Source organism: Phalaenopsis equestris, unplaced genomic scaffold (assembly GCF_001263595.1).
Source record: "Phalaenopsis equestris unplaced genomic scaffold, ASM126359v1 Scaffold000413, whole genome shotgun sequence".
Lineage (NCBI taxonomy): Eukaryota > Viridiplantae > Streptophyta > Magnoliopsida > Asparagales > Orchidaceae > Phalaenopsis > Phalaenopsis equestris.
The window spans coordinates 92,626-108,711 of NW_018164854.1; the positions used below are offsets into that span (position 1 = coordinate 92,626).

At 36.1% G+C, this 16,086-nt stretch overlaps 2 protein-coding genes across 3 annotated transcripts in view; one reads left to right on the plus strand and one right to left on the minus strand.

Annotated features, from left to right (window-relative positions):
* The window catches only part of LOC110027076 (protein transport protein SEC16A homolog), a 17,975-nt gene extending 9,340 nt beyond the window's left edge, over nt 1–8,635 (plus strand). For both annotated transcript variants that reach the window (XM_020728352.1, XM_020728353.1), the window contains exons 4-14: nt 2,377–2,487; nt 2,554–2,676; nt 2,832–3,002; nt 3,270–3,395; nt 3,474–3,608; nt 4,196–4,323; nt 4,451–4,562; nt 4,632–4,937; nt 7,208–7,336; nt 7,424–7,722; nt 7,797–8,635. In XM_020728352.1, coding sequence (XP_020584011.1) covers nt 2,377–2,487; nt 2,554–2,676; nt 2,832–3,002; nt 3,270–3,395; nt 3,474–3,608; nt 4,196–4,323; nt 4,451–4,562; nt 4,632–4,937; nt 7,208–7,336; nt 7,424–7,722; nt 7,797–8,289 — 2,133 coding nt within the window. In that variant the 3' untranslated portion in view covers nt 8,290–8,635. The remainder of the gene's footprint in view (nt 1–2,376; nt 2,488–2,553; nt 2,677–2,831; nt 3,003–3,269; nt 3,396–3,473; nt 3,609–4,195; nt 4,324–4,450; nt 4,563–4,631; nt 4,938–7,207; nt 7,337–7,423; nt 7,723–7,796) is intronic.
* Nucleotides 8,636–12,847: 4,212 nt separating this feature from the next.
* LOC110027083 (putative glucuronosyltransferase PGSIP8) overlaps nt 12,848–16,086 on the minus strand; it is a 4,427-nt gene continuing 1,188 nt past the window's right edge. Inside the window, exons 2-4 of the mRNA XM_020728360.1 lie at nt 14,505–14,763; nt 13,853–14,054; nt 12,848–13,760 (exon numbers count right to left, since the gene is read on the minus strand). Of these exons, the coding sequence (XP_020584019.1) occupies nt 13,069–13,760; nt 13,853–14,054; nt 14,505–14,763 (1,153 nt within the window). The 3' untranslated portion in view covers nt 12,848–13,068. The remainder of the gene's footprint in view (nt 13,761–13,852; nt 14,055–14,504; nt 14,764–16,086) is intronic.

Below are 16,086 nucleotides of genomic sequence, written 5' to 3' on the forward strand. Positions count from 1 at the left end.
CCCTGGGGCACACGAGAGGGACGAGCCGAGCGACTGATTGAGCCACAGGATGGGTTAAATGTGCGGGTAGAGGGTTTAGGGCTTAAGATAAAAAAACATTAAATAAATAATGATATAAATAGAAAAGTTTAATATTTTAAAAATAAAATTTGATTTATGCATTTTCATTCGTGTGTCAGATTGTAAAAAAATGGAATGTCCTTTTTAGGTAATTTTGGCGTTCCGGACGCGCTGATGTAGTCCGTTCACTGTTGGAGGTCATTTTGACGAATTCATCGATTTGCGTGCAATTTACTTGTGTGCGGAATTATGACAATATGAGTGTCTTTCCTAGCTAAAATTAGTGTCCTGGACGCATTGGCGCAACCTATTTTGTTGTCGGAGGTTGTCCGGAGAAGTTTGCATCTTTTAGGCTCAATTTAAGTCCCATCTTGTGCATTTTAGTGAATATTTTACATTTTGTGTGTGTGTGTGTGTGTGTGATGATAAATTCCTGAAAAGGTTTTCCTATGGCTTGAGGTCCTTTTGGGAACTTCTTTTTGAGCCTCCATATGATAGTCCTTTACCACTCGACTATAGGACGATGGTTTTGAGACCATCAATGCGAGACATCACAAGAGAAATAGGAGGTGGTTGAAATTTCTAAAAGGGGTGGGTCCCAATTTTAGTTTTCTAAGATAGTCAATAGGAATCTCTAGAGCTAGATCCAAGGGCCCTAAGGAAAAGAGTAATAACCTCAAAATGAGGTCAACAAGGCAGCACCAAACTTTCCCCTATTTTTAAATTTTTTTTTTTTTATGCCAGGCATGCTGCCACTGACCCTCTGGTATTAATGTCACTTTTCGCGTTACATCTTTCTTATCCTTGAATATGATTTTAAGTCTATTCCTTGATCAGGGAACATAAATTCCTGATGCAACTAATCCAATTTCTCTAAAATTTATACTAAAACTATGCGTAGTAAACCATTCTGATATTAAGGAAAGACAGGAGCTTAACTTCATTAGGAATTTAATGATATTGAGTTGGCAAGAGTTCTGTAATCAATTTTTCCACTGTTGATCGAGTATTTTTTTGTTTTGTTACTTCTCATCTATTTTCCTATTGCTTTCATACTTTAAGTCTATATTCTTAGTCCTTTGAAAGCAATGGCAATTTTCGGCCCTTGTTTTAGTTTCTCTGTTCTCCAAAATTTTTTTTCGGGTTAAGTTTGAATGTTGGGCTAGCACGCAAATTTGGAGATGATTGTATTTTTGTTAATATCTGTTGATTGTGGTTATATAGACGCCTTAGAAGAATTGATTGGCTTCGACTATTCAACTCTAGCTGCTGCAAGCAGCACCAACTTTCCCTATTTCTATTTTTATTTTTGCTAGGCATGCTATTGCTGGCCCTCTGGTATTAAAGTCGTTTTTCATGGAACCTTGTATCAAATCTAAGTCTAGATAATATATTTCTCTCATCCTTGAATATGATTTGAGTTTATTCCTTGATCAGGGAACATAAATTCCTGATGCAATTAATCCAATCGCTCTACTCTAATTTATTCTAAAACTATGCCTATTAAACCATTCTGATATTAAGGAAAGACAGGAGCATAACTTCGTTAGGAATTTAATGATATTGAGCTGGCGAGAGATTTGTAATCAATTTTACCCCTTCTGATTGAGGACTTTTATGTTTTGTTACTTTTCATCCATTTTCCTATTGTTTTCATAAGTCTATATTCTTGGTTCTTTGAAAGCAATGACAATTTTCTGCCCTTGTTTTAGTTTCTCTTCTCCTCCTTTTTTTTGGGTTAAATTTGTATATTGGCTAAGTACGCAAATTTGGAGATGATTTTTAATTTTGTTAATACGGTGTTTGTGCATCTGGAACTTTCTGATGGTTATTTGAAGGTGATTTTATGAAAATACAATTTCCATCATTCTGTGGTGTTTCTATCATCATTATATGCACCGAATTAGTTGATTTCATATGCTGATTGATGCTTGCTTTCAATCAAGCAGTCGATGCTTGGTTTGCTTAGATTGGGTGAATTGTTTTCTTTTTATGGTACTAGTTGAAAGTCTCTCTACCATGTCCGTGTTTGAGCAGGTAGCTTTGTCTATATAGTTTACTTTTTTTTTAATAAATTATCTTGATGTCGTAGTTTTGATCTGTAGATTGTAAAATTAGGATAGTTTTAATACCCCGGCAGGACTGTAGTCTTTGTGACATGCACATTCCTGTATGTTCTGGGTGCATATGTTTGTTTCCTCCATTTTGTCTAGGGATTTCTGGTTAGTTTTCAGTTAATTGCCATCTTGGTTTGTTTTCAGTTATTTGATAATTTATTTCGGGTACTTCACACATTTATTGTTCTCCTGTTGACAGGAAAATGATGGTCCAGAATCATCTGTAACTAAACTTTTTGCATCTGCTCGAGCGGATGCTCCTCGTCTTGCTCGTTTTATGAATAACATTCCATCTGAGGCAAACATTCAGGTAGACTTTAATAACTCTAGCATGTGCGCATATGAGAGAGATTGATTGACATACCACTTGCTTTAGGCTACTTCTATTGAGATGCAAAACTTGCTTGTTTCTGGTAAAAGAAAGGAGGCCCTGCAGTGTGCACAAGTAGGTCAGTTATGGGGTCCTGCTCTTGTGCTAGCAGCACAGCTTGGCGAGAAGGTTTGTCCCAATTCTTTACATTCAAGTTGGCTGAAATGTTCTCACTTTCAGTATGATTTTTAACATCTAATCTATATGTTTAGTGGAAATGATACTTTTGGTTCCCTTTCTCTCAACATATTCAAATTTTATGTTTTTGTGCCAACTCCATGCAGTTTTATGTTGATACTGTGAAACAAATGGCACAGCGCCTTCTGATTTGTGGATCACCTCTTAGAACATTGTGCCTTCTTATTGCGGGGCAGCCTGCAGATGTGTTTTCTACTGAAAGCTCCACCAATGGTAGCTCTTCTGGCACTGCGAGTGGAGATGAACAGTCGTTTGAGGTGATCTTCCTTGCTTCATGGGGTTTGTGATGTTTTTTTGTGCAAATTATGTAAATGAGCTGTTTAATGATCTAGGTTATCATTCAGAGGAATTCGTTAATTTGCTATACACAAGCATTGTCCTATAACCGTTTTGCTGCCTATAACAAACATATTAAGATTCATCTTGTTTTTGTTTTAAATGTCTGAGAATTGAATGTCAGCCTTATATTAGTTGGCAATTTTTGAGGCATAATATTAATTTGCTTGAATCATTATATGAGTTAGATTCAATCCAACTGCATGCTTGATGACTGGGAGGAGAACTTGGCTATCATTACTGCTAATAGAACAAAGGATGATGAGTTGGTCGTAATTCATCTTGGCGATTGTTTATGGAAAGAAAGAGGAGAGGTCTGTATGTACATCTAATTTGGCTATGATTCATTAACTGTTCAGTGTAATATAGTTTGACTGAGTTTTCTGGTACAGGTCACTTCCGCTCACACCTGTTACTTAGCTGCAGAAGCAAACTTTGAACCATATTCTGACAGCGCAAGACTCTGTCTAATTGGTGCGGATCACTGGAAGTATCCTAGAACTTATGCCTATCCAGATGCAATTCAGGTAAAGCCATTGCGTTCAAGTTACATTCTTATTTGCAAGTATAGGGGCAAGGCTTGCATCAACCTTTCCATAGACTCCAGATACCTGGAGCTCCATGTAGCAGATAAGCCCTCGTTTTATAACCTGTTAGCTACAATTATAGTCCCATGATTCCCTAAGAGCTTTAGTGAAGGAAGAAGGAAAAAACCTAAAACGTGAGGATGCTGGGATTCCAATTTTTATTGGATTTCAATGCAAAAATGAAGGCTTTTTAAGAAAGAACTGAACATGATCCTCTTGATGGAAGAAGTTATGATTTATGCACTATGATTCCAACTTTTCCTTGTTTTTGTAGACTTGTAGTGTCTGTAGCGTTTGATTAATTAATTATTCAGTAAACTTGTTTTTTTATTAATCTTGATTGTTGGTGGAATTGTAGTTGAAAGTCACAATAGTTAATCTGCAAAGCTTGTTGTTATTATGTTTTTAATCAGTTCTGAAATTTAATTAATTTTCTTCATCGCTTATGATTGATCAATCTTTTGTGTTAAATGCTTCTCGTTTGGATTTATTATTTGGATTGACTGAATTTTTCATTGAATCTGTAGAGAACAGAATTATATGAATATGCAAAAGTTCTTGGAAATTCCCAGTTTGTCCTTCTTCCATTTCAGCCATACAAGTATATATATGCTAATATGCTTGCGGAGATTGGGAGAACATCTGATTCACTGAGGTGGGTAAGATAGCTATTCCAGCACTTCTTGATGAGTAGTCAGTTATTCATGTTGTTTTTCATACAGATACTAGCTATCCAGCACTTCTTGATGAGTAGTCAGTTACTTATGCTGTTTTTCATACAGATACTGTCAAGCATCTATGAAATTGCTAAGAAATTCTAGTCGTACTCCTGATGTAGAAATGTGGAAGTCGTTAATATCTTCACTTGAGGAGAGATTATCTGCTCATCAGCAGGTATTATATGTTCTCAATGCATCTCTTTCTGATTGTTTCGACAATTTCTAAACCACATCTATTTTCCAGGGTGGATATGGAGAAAACTTGGCTCCTGCTAAATTTGTTGGTAAATTATTTACTTCCATTGATAGATCATTACATCGCATGATGGGTGTCCCATCACTGCCACCAATGCCACAGAACAATGCGAATGGTAAAGAAAATCACCTGGTTTCCCCAAAGGTGGTAAACAGTCAGTCGACAATGGCCATGTCAACCTTGATTCCTTCAGCATCTGTAGATGGCATGAGCGAATGGACAAGTGATTCTGGCAGGAAAACTTTGCACAGCAGAAGCATTTCAGAGCCAGATTTTGGCAGAACCCCAAAACAGGTGGATATATTTACTTACCGGTCGTATCAGATTTTGTTAAAGAAGGTTTAGGTTATAAATATTGTTTTTTATTGCATTTGGGAGATTTTTTTTTTTCTTACTGTTTTGATGGTATCATTGGTTTTTTAAGTGCTTAAATTATACTTAAATTTTAATTTCTGATGATATTCTTTGAAATTTTCTTCAAATGGTTTTAACTTAATTTGAATGGTTAAAGAGTAGAAATGACCAAGTTATAACTATAATTAAACCCATATATTTTACACAGTAAGCTTTAAAAGTGTTGAGTGCATTATTTTTTAAGATGCTTGCCTTTTTTTTTTTCTTTTGTTCATATATACTCATCATTAGGGAGCTTGGTTCTTGTCCACCCATCAATTAATTTTTTATGTATAATAGACTGAACAATGTGTGCATATTCGCAGGGCTTCAGTGATACTGATCTGGTGTTGGAAAAAAAATTTGATGCCATGTGAAACAGCAGGATGACACCAAAATGTTACTGAAGTTTTTGAAAAGGAAAGAAACTGCTGAAGTCGTTTGTTTTTTTAATTTAGTGCCACCACAGATCATTCTAAAATTATCAAAAAAATATATTCTATTTCATTCTCTTATAATGGCTAGCAATAAAGAAGTCATGGATGGTTATTTTTAGTATGGTAAGATAAAACAACTTGATTTAGAAATGTTTAAATTTGTGAGAAAGTAAGTGTAACATTTAATAAGGATGGGACCGTGAAAAATATGCTTACGTGGTTTGAGCTTTCACCAAAGAACTTGAAGGAGATGTATGTTGATATTATTTTTATATGGAGCAATGATTCGGTTGCTTGACTGCATACCTGGTCATTGCCCGTGTCATTGAAGCTCCTTTTTCATAATATTGAGCGCTCCCACTTTACAATATTGAACGGACCCACAACAGTGTGGGCGTGTGGGTGACGGTGGTTGGGGTAAGAATGTGACATCACCAATTCTTTAGACTTCACATTTGTGAGAGCTTATTATGTTTGGCCCTTTATGAAACCAATGTTAGGCTTATAGTACATCAAAATTTACGACACTAGAATTTTGGTAAAATAGAGTTTTAATGTGGTGCAATGCTCAGTAGGAGTGATTGTAATTCGACCAGTGAAGCTAACCGACAAACTTATGTCATCTCAGCAGAAATCATACATTTTGATTTTATTTCTATAGCTTTTGGATTATTGTTTTCTCTTTTTTTTTTAATCCAGACTATCATGATTTTTTGGAGAACGGGGTGTGTTCACTAATGTTCTAAACCTATTTTGATGGTTCAGTTCAGTTAGTTGGTTGGGCTGCAACTTTGGTTCAGTTTAGTTCCTGTATTTTCTTTGGCTTGGTTTTGTGTTGCCTCTATTATTTGTTTCATTAGTCTTCTGCACCACCCATGGTTTTGGCATTGCAGAACTTGCGTAACCATTGTATCATATAGGTCGACCTATCCACACCTAGTTGCTAACCTTGCAGACTTTTGCATTACCTTTTGGGAAATGATTTAGGGGCTCTTTAGTTTTTTGCCCAATCTAAAGATTCCATCTTTTAATTTTTTGCCCAATGATGTGTTAGTCATTTATAAAGTAATGAGTAGTGCCTAAATAACCCCCGACTATTTACATGGGTCTATTTTATTGTCAGAGTTTATAGAAGTGTCAAAATAATTCTCGACTAGTTTAAAATTAAGCTCTAATAGTCCTCCATATGGATCTTTTTAGCCACACTTTAAAGTGTCCGGGGACCATTTTGACACTTCTATAAATATTTGGACTAAAACGGCACCATATAAATAGTCCGGGACTATTTTGGTACTTCACTCTTGAAGTAATTATCTTTGATTTGCTACTTTGATTCTACCTAAATGTTTTAGGGCATATTTGTGTAATTTTTGTTATACTTGAATGTTTAGTGTTCGTGCAACATTCCCCATATATTGGTAAAAATTTAGAGATTGATCTGCCTGTATTGCTAATTATTGTTAAATTTGGCATAATTTTATTTTTTCTGTTGTGTGAGTTCTTACCGAACACAAATTCTTTCATCATCTTAAGATTTTTTAATGGAGTTTGTTATTAGAAATGTTTAATTATCCACACGGATAGATCTTAAGGTTATATGCATTCATCTAGAGGGATGATTATAACTGTAGTGCAGCGCATCATTCTCTTCATAGCTTTAGTTGATTTATTTTCACGAGTCCAGTTTGGACAGTTTCAATCAATTAAAACTCGAGTGCTGCTTATTTCACACAGAACGCATCAAATAATTCTAGTCCTGGGGATGCTCAAAACAAAACATCGCCATCTCGTCTTGGCCGCATTGGGTCACAACTCTTTCAAAAGACGGTGGGTTGGGTATCAAGACCACGTTCAGATCGACAGGTAATTCATCTTTCACACTCTCCTACTTTCTTCTCTGCTTTCAAATAAAATTGTCACACAATATTTTGTGGATTTTCTCTATTGAAGGCAAAATTAGGCGAAAGTAACAAATTTTACTACGATGAGAAACTCAAAAGATGGGTAGAAGAAGGCGCAGAACCTCCTCCTAACGAAGTCACCTTACCACCACCCCCAAAAATTACTTCATTTCAGAATGGCACGACACAGTACAACATCAACAATGCCTTGAAGGGCCAAAGCCCCAATAATGCAAATGCAGTTTCAGAAACAAAATCTCTAATTCCTCCGGAGAACTCTGGATTTCCACCCATGTCACCAAGCCCCAACCAATTCTCGGCTCGCAGAATGGGCGGTGTTCGATCAAGGTGAGTATTCCCTTACCTACTTCACCACTAGGTTCATATCTTTACTGTGCTAATATCGGTTCGCTTCAACCTAGGTATGTTGATACCTTCAACAAAGGCGGTGATTTGCCGGCAAACTCGTTCCATTCTCCTTCCGCTCCAGCTGCTAAACCTGTTGCTGGAGCTAAATTTTTTGTCCCAACCGCACCCTCCAATGAGCAGGTACTCGATACCTCTGGAGGACGAATCCTCGAAACTGGAACAAATGGAGACCTGTGTGCATCATCAGGTACAGAACTTTCATTTAATTCGACACCACCACCACCACCACCACCACCACCACCACCACCAACAACAACAACAACAACCATTGAAAAACTCCCTAGTATGAACATGGAGACGTCAGCAGCATTACAGAATGGCAATGGCTTCCTTTCTCACTCTCCAGTAACATCGTGGAATGGTAAATTCAATGAAACTACGCCATTTTTTCCTTCAAATCCTGGAACATTACATTCAAGCACCTTATTACATCAATTTAATGGCGGCTCTCCGGTTGATGATCTTGATGAGGTTGAGCTTTCATAGTTATAACATCAGTTCCTCATGTTTTTTGCATGCTGTTGGGGGGGGAATTGTTCCCCCTCTATCAAAAATTTAAATGAGAAATGAAGGGTTTTACAGGAGTTGACAAAAGTGTAATGTGAAATATCATATGATGTAATTTTAATGTGGGGGATGTGATATATCCCCCGTGTTGAGCTGGTTTGTTTCCCACATGAATGATATGTGGGAACCATTGTACAGATAATTTGTTTATTTATTATGCAGTAAGAAATCTCCATTTGTTTGAAGAGGTGCTCCAACACAGAGCTCAGTGAAAGCCTCCAGAGGACAACTGTAAGTTCCCCTTCATTTAAAATCAATAAACTTTGCTTTTTTTGCCTTTCTTTTTCAACGCTTTGCATTGTTTATGAAAAAACAAATGAAAAATGATGACGACTTCAACAGCTGTTCCGTCCCCCTGCTTGAAATAGTGGACTAGTTTTTGTCAATACATTAGGTTCGTGGAACCCCTCCCCGGGTTTGGTACTCTTGCAGTACAGCGAGAGCGATAGATGTTTTTCCGAGGGCTTCGTGTAAATTAAATTATGTGACTTAAATTTATATATAAAAATATATAATATATAAATATATATATATATATATATATATCATGAGAGCATGTAACATAAAAGGCCAATTAAGATTGACAAAATAACTCATTTGTGAAAGATATAGGTTAAATTATTGTTATTATCAATAACTTTAGTAGTTGTAGATATTATGGCATTGAATGCACCTTGCGCCATAGATGCATGACAACATATGTAGACTCAGAGTAAAGTTCATCAAGTAGAGGAGGGCTAATGCAAGATAAGCTATATGGAATCTCACAAAATGAATTTCAAAGCCCTTCAAATACATCGAACACGAGCTTTCTGTTTGTATTCGATTGGGTAATAATTTGAGCTTTAAAAATTTTATTTGTGCAGCTTTGAATGTGAGTTACTTAAGAAGCTAATTACGAGCTATTCGCGAAGTAATTAATGTTTAATCATATAATTGATAATTGCTTTGTCAGGCAAATAATCTCTTATTTTAAATATCTAATCAGGTCGGTAATCCCGTCCTTTAATTAATTGTGGACCTATAGCCGCTGTTCATTTGATCGTCGCATCGCGCATCTAGCTGCTTAAGAAGCTAATTACGGGCTGCCAACATTTACTTATAAATATATATATGTATATAATTCCTATATGCACAGCAATTGGTTCGTATCAACTACAATTGACTCAAATTTAATGTATTAATTAGACCTATCAACCTGACATCCAAACCCCAATGTGTTACTTGTGTTTGTATGAGACTCAATCACGTTAAACATGTGATCAAAATCAAGTCCAATAACCTTATAAAAAAGTTGGTCAGTGGAACTTAAAGAACACGAATAGGTGGAGCCACTCTCCTTATTTATTGGCTTTTAGCATACCTTTTTCATGTAATTTTTTATTTTGTAGCTTGGAATACAGCCCTACTGACCTATTAACCGCACCATGAGCCACTTGTCATGAACGAATAAAGTTCAAACATTGAAAATTTAAATAAATTAAACTTGAACAATTTGTTAAAGCTGGGCGCACGATCAAGTCAAACATGGAAGCAAGTCCAAACTATGATATACTGGCCTTTATTGTGGTTGGATGCCAGCTACTTATAGTCGCTTCCATGCATGTTTAAATCATTAAAGAATGGCATATGACTTTGCTAGATTTTCTAGAGCAGTTGCAATCAATAGAAGATTTTTAGTCTGAATCGAGGATGGATAAATCTTGATTCAAATAAAATTCAATCATTTTTTAAAAATAGTTTGAAGATTATTCAATCATGATTTGAAGATAAAGGTGTGTAGCATACAACTTGATGTTTAAAGCATTCTTAATTCAGGGATTAAAGTGTAAATAATATAACATAAAGAATTGAACATATAATGTTAACTTCTATAGATAATGAATTGAGAGACTGTTATTACCATAGAACTTTGCCACATCCCAAGTACACACACTCTACAATCGTTGTAAACATAGAAGATGGGAGAAGCTTTTATAATCAAAAGGTTACCTACTCTTTGCTTTTAACGTCTCGTCTTAATCTTTCGCACGTGTTTTCTCGATATAACAAATAATGAGCTTGTTTTTACAATTTTTAGTAGTGTAAAGCATATCAAAGTCAAATTTCTTGAATAGAAACTTGATGTGCGCCAGAAGGTCCGCGACTACAAAGTAATAAATTTTCGTTTTAGTGTTCCGTGAAAGCTCAACACACACTAAGGTAAGTAAGGAGGGGTAATAAAAACGTGACACCTTAACATTTTACATGGAAGAACCTCGAAAGAAGAAAAAACCAAGGGGCCTAATTCAGTTGAAATAATTCACTATAAATGATGAGTACACACTTTTCTCCTGAATTAGGAACGTTTGAGATACAAAGTTGATCATTGTAAATATAAAATAATAGTTCATCCATAATAATTGTAGTTTAGCTGTAATGTATTTAGTTTTCGGTGATAGCAAACTACAAGGGCCGAAGTCGACTGCTATGGAGATAGTAGTCCGTCGGGAATGTTGTAGATGATTATAGTTTCATCTTGTCATACATATTGTAGTTAAAACCTGTGGTAGTAGGTGACTGTATGGGCCTTAGATAGTTGCTTCAAGAATGCAGTTGCTACTGAGGTCGTTGTAGGAAGCTACAGGAACCGAGAGCCACGTAAGTTGTTGTTCACACTGACAATATTCGTGAGTTGTGATGACATCCATAGGCTACATAGGTAGGAGTCAGAAGCTACACGAGCTATGAACCACATAAGTCGTAATTGGTCAAGTAGGGCGTAACAATGAATTGTGATGACGTTCGTAGGCTGCAAGAGCTGGATTCATGAGTTGTACGAGTCGTGGACCATGTAGTCATGGCTGGTCGAGTAGACTATAATAGTGAGCTGTGATGACGTCCATAGACTGCAGGGTCAGAGTTGGGAGCTGCACAAGTTGTACAAGTCATAGGCCGTTGTTGATCACATAAGCTGTAGTGGTGAGTTGTGATGACATCTGTTGGTTGTAGAAGCCATAGTTAGGAGAAAGTCACCGTTTTTGGGGTGTTTTGTTTCACCGTCTTTGGGAGGCATCATTGCGTCATTTGTGGAGTGCATTGTTAAATCATCTTCGGTGTGTGTTGTTACACCATCGTGGTTTGTAATTGTACCATATTTAGGGTGCATTGTTATACTGTCATCGGGGTGTGTTGTTGTATCATATTTGGGGTGTGTTGTTACACTGACTTCAAGATGCATCATTGTAAAGTGTACTAAATATTATATTGCTCCCTCAGGTGATTCACCATTCCACAACGTATGAGGTTCCATAATGCATGTTATGACTAGAAACGTTGCTACAAGGAGCAAGTAGTGTCTATTGATAATCGACAGCGGCAGGCAGGTTGCAGTTAGAATTGGTTGGAGGTGGCTACGTTGAAGTTGGCTCGAGGCATTAGCAAGAATTGGCAACCACAACTATAGAAGTTGGTTGACGGTGTAGGTCGGAGTTGGTTGTGTAGAAGCGATGATGAACTTTAGTCCCTCCTCCAAGGTTCTATTTTCTTCTGACTTAAGGTCTAGTCCCCTTCTCAAAGTGAGGCTGGACTCTATTTATAGAGTCTGAAAGTGCAAATAAGAAATCAATTTAGACAACTACATAGGACTATCTGAGAGTTTTCACCGATTAGACACATTCAATGAATATTTGAGCTTCTTAATGATGTAAGATTAGAGTGATCTTAAGCTCGTTGGATTTGTCTCGCTGAGACACTTGATTTGATTATAAGTATATTAGATTTACAATATTTTTGACTTTTCAACTATGCACATAGAACTTTAAAAAGCAATTTAGCAACTTGATACGGGCTAAATCAAAGTTTCGAATGAATTTTAATTGAAATTTAAACATTTCTTGTTTAAAAATTATCTCTAGACTTGTCCAGGATGATGAAAATTTGTTTATGGGCAGCATATCAAAACAAAAAAAAAAAAAAAAATCAATTCAAAGTCTTTAATTCCAAAAAACTATTAATCATTTTCTTAAATAAGTTTCATATATTATAAAAACAATTGTAGCTCATTCTGTGGCTTGAACTAAGATGATTTGTAAACTATATATATACTTTTAGTATTGAGAAAAGCCTTCCAAATTTTTATGATCATCATTTTTTAATAAAAACCCTCTCCACCAATTTAATCGCATTCTTAATAAAACAAAAACTAATACAAAGAGCACCCATTTATTTGCATTTACTCTTTTGGAACTAAAACCTAAAAGAAAACAAGTTCACACTCTCCAACCTCTCCACCACCTCTGCCTGTTGGCATCTTTACTAGCACTTGCTTTGCGCAAAATTTCATTATTACTTGATAATTGTTCATAAGCTGGGTTCAATAGTAAATATAAAATAAATTAAAACATAAAGAATTTAAATATAAATTTGTAGAACAATAATATATATAAATTTAATATATATATTTATAACAAATGCAAAGCTGCAAATAAGAGCCCAGAGTTATCAAAAGAATATCAGCTTTTGTATTTCCAACGGGTAAAAACAGCCACAGAGCAGTAATACCACCCATTTTCTCTCCCACCCTACCCACCTCAAAGCACAAAAGCTCCAGTAATTCCAACTAATTACCATCATACCGAAAATCATCTAAATGAATGGATATATATCTATATATTGAATCTTTCATTTCAGACTAAAACAACTTTCACCACTTTATCTTCAATATAATTTGTTAATTTCAGACATCTGTCCAGACTCACCCAATCTGGTGAAGAAAGCCTCTCTATCAACCAGCATCTGGAGGCTGCTCATAACCTTCGACAATTGGATCCATATCACCGGTGCGCTGCAAAATGCGAATGCGAAAACTGCCAGCGCCCTCACGACGCCGTCGGAGTACCATGGATTTGCCATCACCCCAAGCGCGCCGAGTATCGCGAACCACGGAGTTAAGACTGGCAGTGGAGCGAGTAGGAACGAGTTGATGGCGATGGAGGCGAGAGCTGCCACGCCGAGCAGATAAAGCGACCAGCCGAGAACAGGATGAATGGTTCTGGGAATGAGAAAGAAGGGAACTGTGTAGGCTGCTATTATGGACCACATGACTACCACCTTATACATGGAGTGGATGAAGGTAAGGCTCTTCTCGGACCGCCGGTTATAGCACAGCTTCGACAGATTCGGCCGAGCTAGGCGGGTGATGGCTATTATCCCAACATATATTGCAGCCTGGATGAGCATGATTGGAAGCTCCGGAGCATAGCCGAGGTTCTTTCTCCGCTGCTCATGCCATGAAAACCCCAATGGAAGAACAGGCCATGACCACCAATACCATGGCTTCAACCAAGGAGCGCTTGGGAATGTTATGACGCTGTTAGGACCACATGGAATGCTCCAGCGAAGCTTAAGATCTGGAAAAGAAGACAACCCCATATAATTGATTGGTATTAGTTGGTAATGAAAAGGGACAAATTTGTAAAAGAGGATGGATTATGATCCTTACAGTAATAGGAAGCATCCATTTGATATCCGAGAGGAAGACGGTAGGTGCCGACCAGCTTTGTGTTGTTGACGGGCGGATGGAACATTGGCCGGTCGAGTAAATCGGGGAAATAACTGGCAAGGAATCCCTGATCGGCACCGTCAGGATTACTGCGGACGACTTGCAACTCATGAAGCATGTCATTAAACACAGTCATAGAAGGCTGCAGTTCCCAAAATAAAAAATGTTGTGAGAATCATTGGACCTATACGACTTGATAGAATTTTATGCAAATTGTTTTAGCTTTTCATTTAACTATCCACTCTTTTATATGTAATTACTCTTAATGCGGTAGAGTAACTTGCAAATAAAAGAATGGTGCAACTAAAACTTTTGCTACATTTATAATGCAAGTATGTAAGAAAAGTTTTAAGTTCAGAACAACAAAAGAAATCTTCCTAATGTAAAACAATGATATAAATTCTTCATGTCATATATAAATTCCGTATGTCAAACAATAACATATCCAACAAACTTAACGAAACTGACAAAATGGTTTCACAAAACAAAAGTTGAGACACGTCATTAACAAATATGACATGTGAAAGCACATTTTTCAAAGAGAGTAATTCAATTATTTCACTTAAACATAACATGAATGCAAAAAATGTACCTGAAGAACAAAAAGACCAGTATGGAAGATACATGGGTTGATGAAAACGGCACAGAATTGACCACACTGAAAGAGTTCATCCGTGCCTTGAAGGAACAGATTGTCGGAATCCAACATGACAACTCGGTCATAATCCACTAAACTCCAGGCATAAAGTTTGTTTAGCGTAAGTTTAAATCTAACGTTGAAGTTTTTCTGCTGCTCATATGGATTCTTCAAGTTCTCCACTGTCACAACTTTCACCATGTCCTCCTCTTTCCTGTTAGCAATGTAAAAAATATGAATAAATCTGTCCATCAACGATGTCTGACACAACAAGACTACCAATATCATCCGTATGATCCCTTAACTGTAATAAAGAATTAAACAAAAAAAATGTAACTCTCATGAAGTATGCAACATATTAAAATTGCAACGTATAATCTTCGAAGATTTACATACCTACGTAATTACATATCTAAAAACTAAACTTCAATTTTTAGGTACATCGGTACATGACAAGGTTTAGCTAATCTCCTTAATTCATGTCAAAGCTCTCCCTGGAAAACATTAACATTGACAACAAAAAAAATAAAAATGCATCTCTACCTATTGATTCAGTTTATCTCATTTATTAAAAATATAAAACAAGAAAGTAAAGTGCATTCTTCTGGCAACAGGTCTAACGCACGTTTCATCTATTTCTTAAAAGTGAGGGGGTGTTTGGTATGATATTTTTAATAAGATTTAAGTAAGATTAAACTTGCATCCAGCCAAACACCATAACAAACAGGTTAGATAAATCCGCGGTTAAGTTAAATCTAATTTCTGCTTGTTCAGTAAATTAAATCCATTTATTAGTTAGATTTAACGGATTTAACAAAAAAAAAAAATTATTCAAATAGATTTATGTCAAACACCTCAAATGAATTTCGGATTTAACACAAAAAAAAAATTTATTCAAATAGATTTATGCCAAACACCTCAAATGAATTTAACTAAATCTAATATTAACTGAACCCAAATTTTTTTGGGATTTAATGATTATTTGATTTAATAAAAGAGTGCATAAAGATTGACCTGGTCAGCAACATACAAGCCCAGCTAATGCAATAATAAATGATTTCTTCAGGCAAAAAAGACAACTTGGCAATAGGAAGAACTAGACCTATAATGAGACTGAGTTTCCCAAAGTTTTTAAGTGAAAAATCGGTGAAAAAAATCCAGATAAAAAATTATCAAATGTGAAAGGTTACAACTTTTTATATCCTTGTTCAATATTTTAGGGAGATTCCCTAAAAAAATATAGGGAAACAAAAATATCTCAAAGATTGAAGGTTGGACTAGTATCCTCTTTATTGGAAAAACGCAAAGACCCAACTAAAACATTAAAAACAAGCAATTCAAGCCTCACATCAGAAGATGGGGCCGCAATTCTGGCCGCTTCATCCGCTAGCGCTATGGCCCAGATTTTCCCCCAAAAAAGTCTTTTATTCACATGGTAGAAAAACGACTCAACACCTGTTTTTTACTGTTACCAAGATTTTCTTTTAATTAGAAGAAACTGAATAATATCAACGCAATCGAAAAGAGCGTTTTTTTT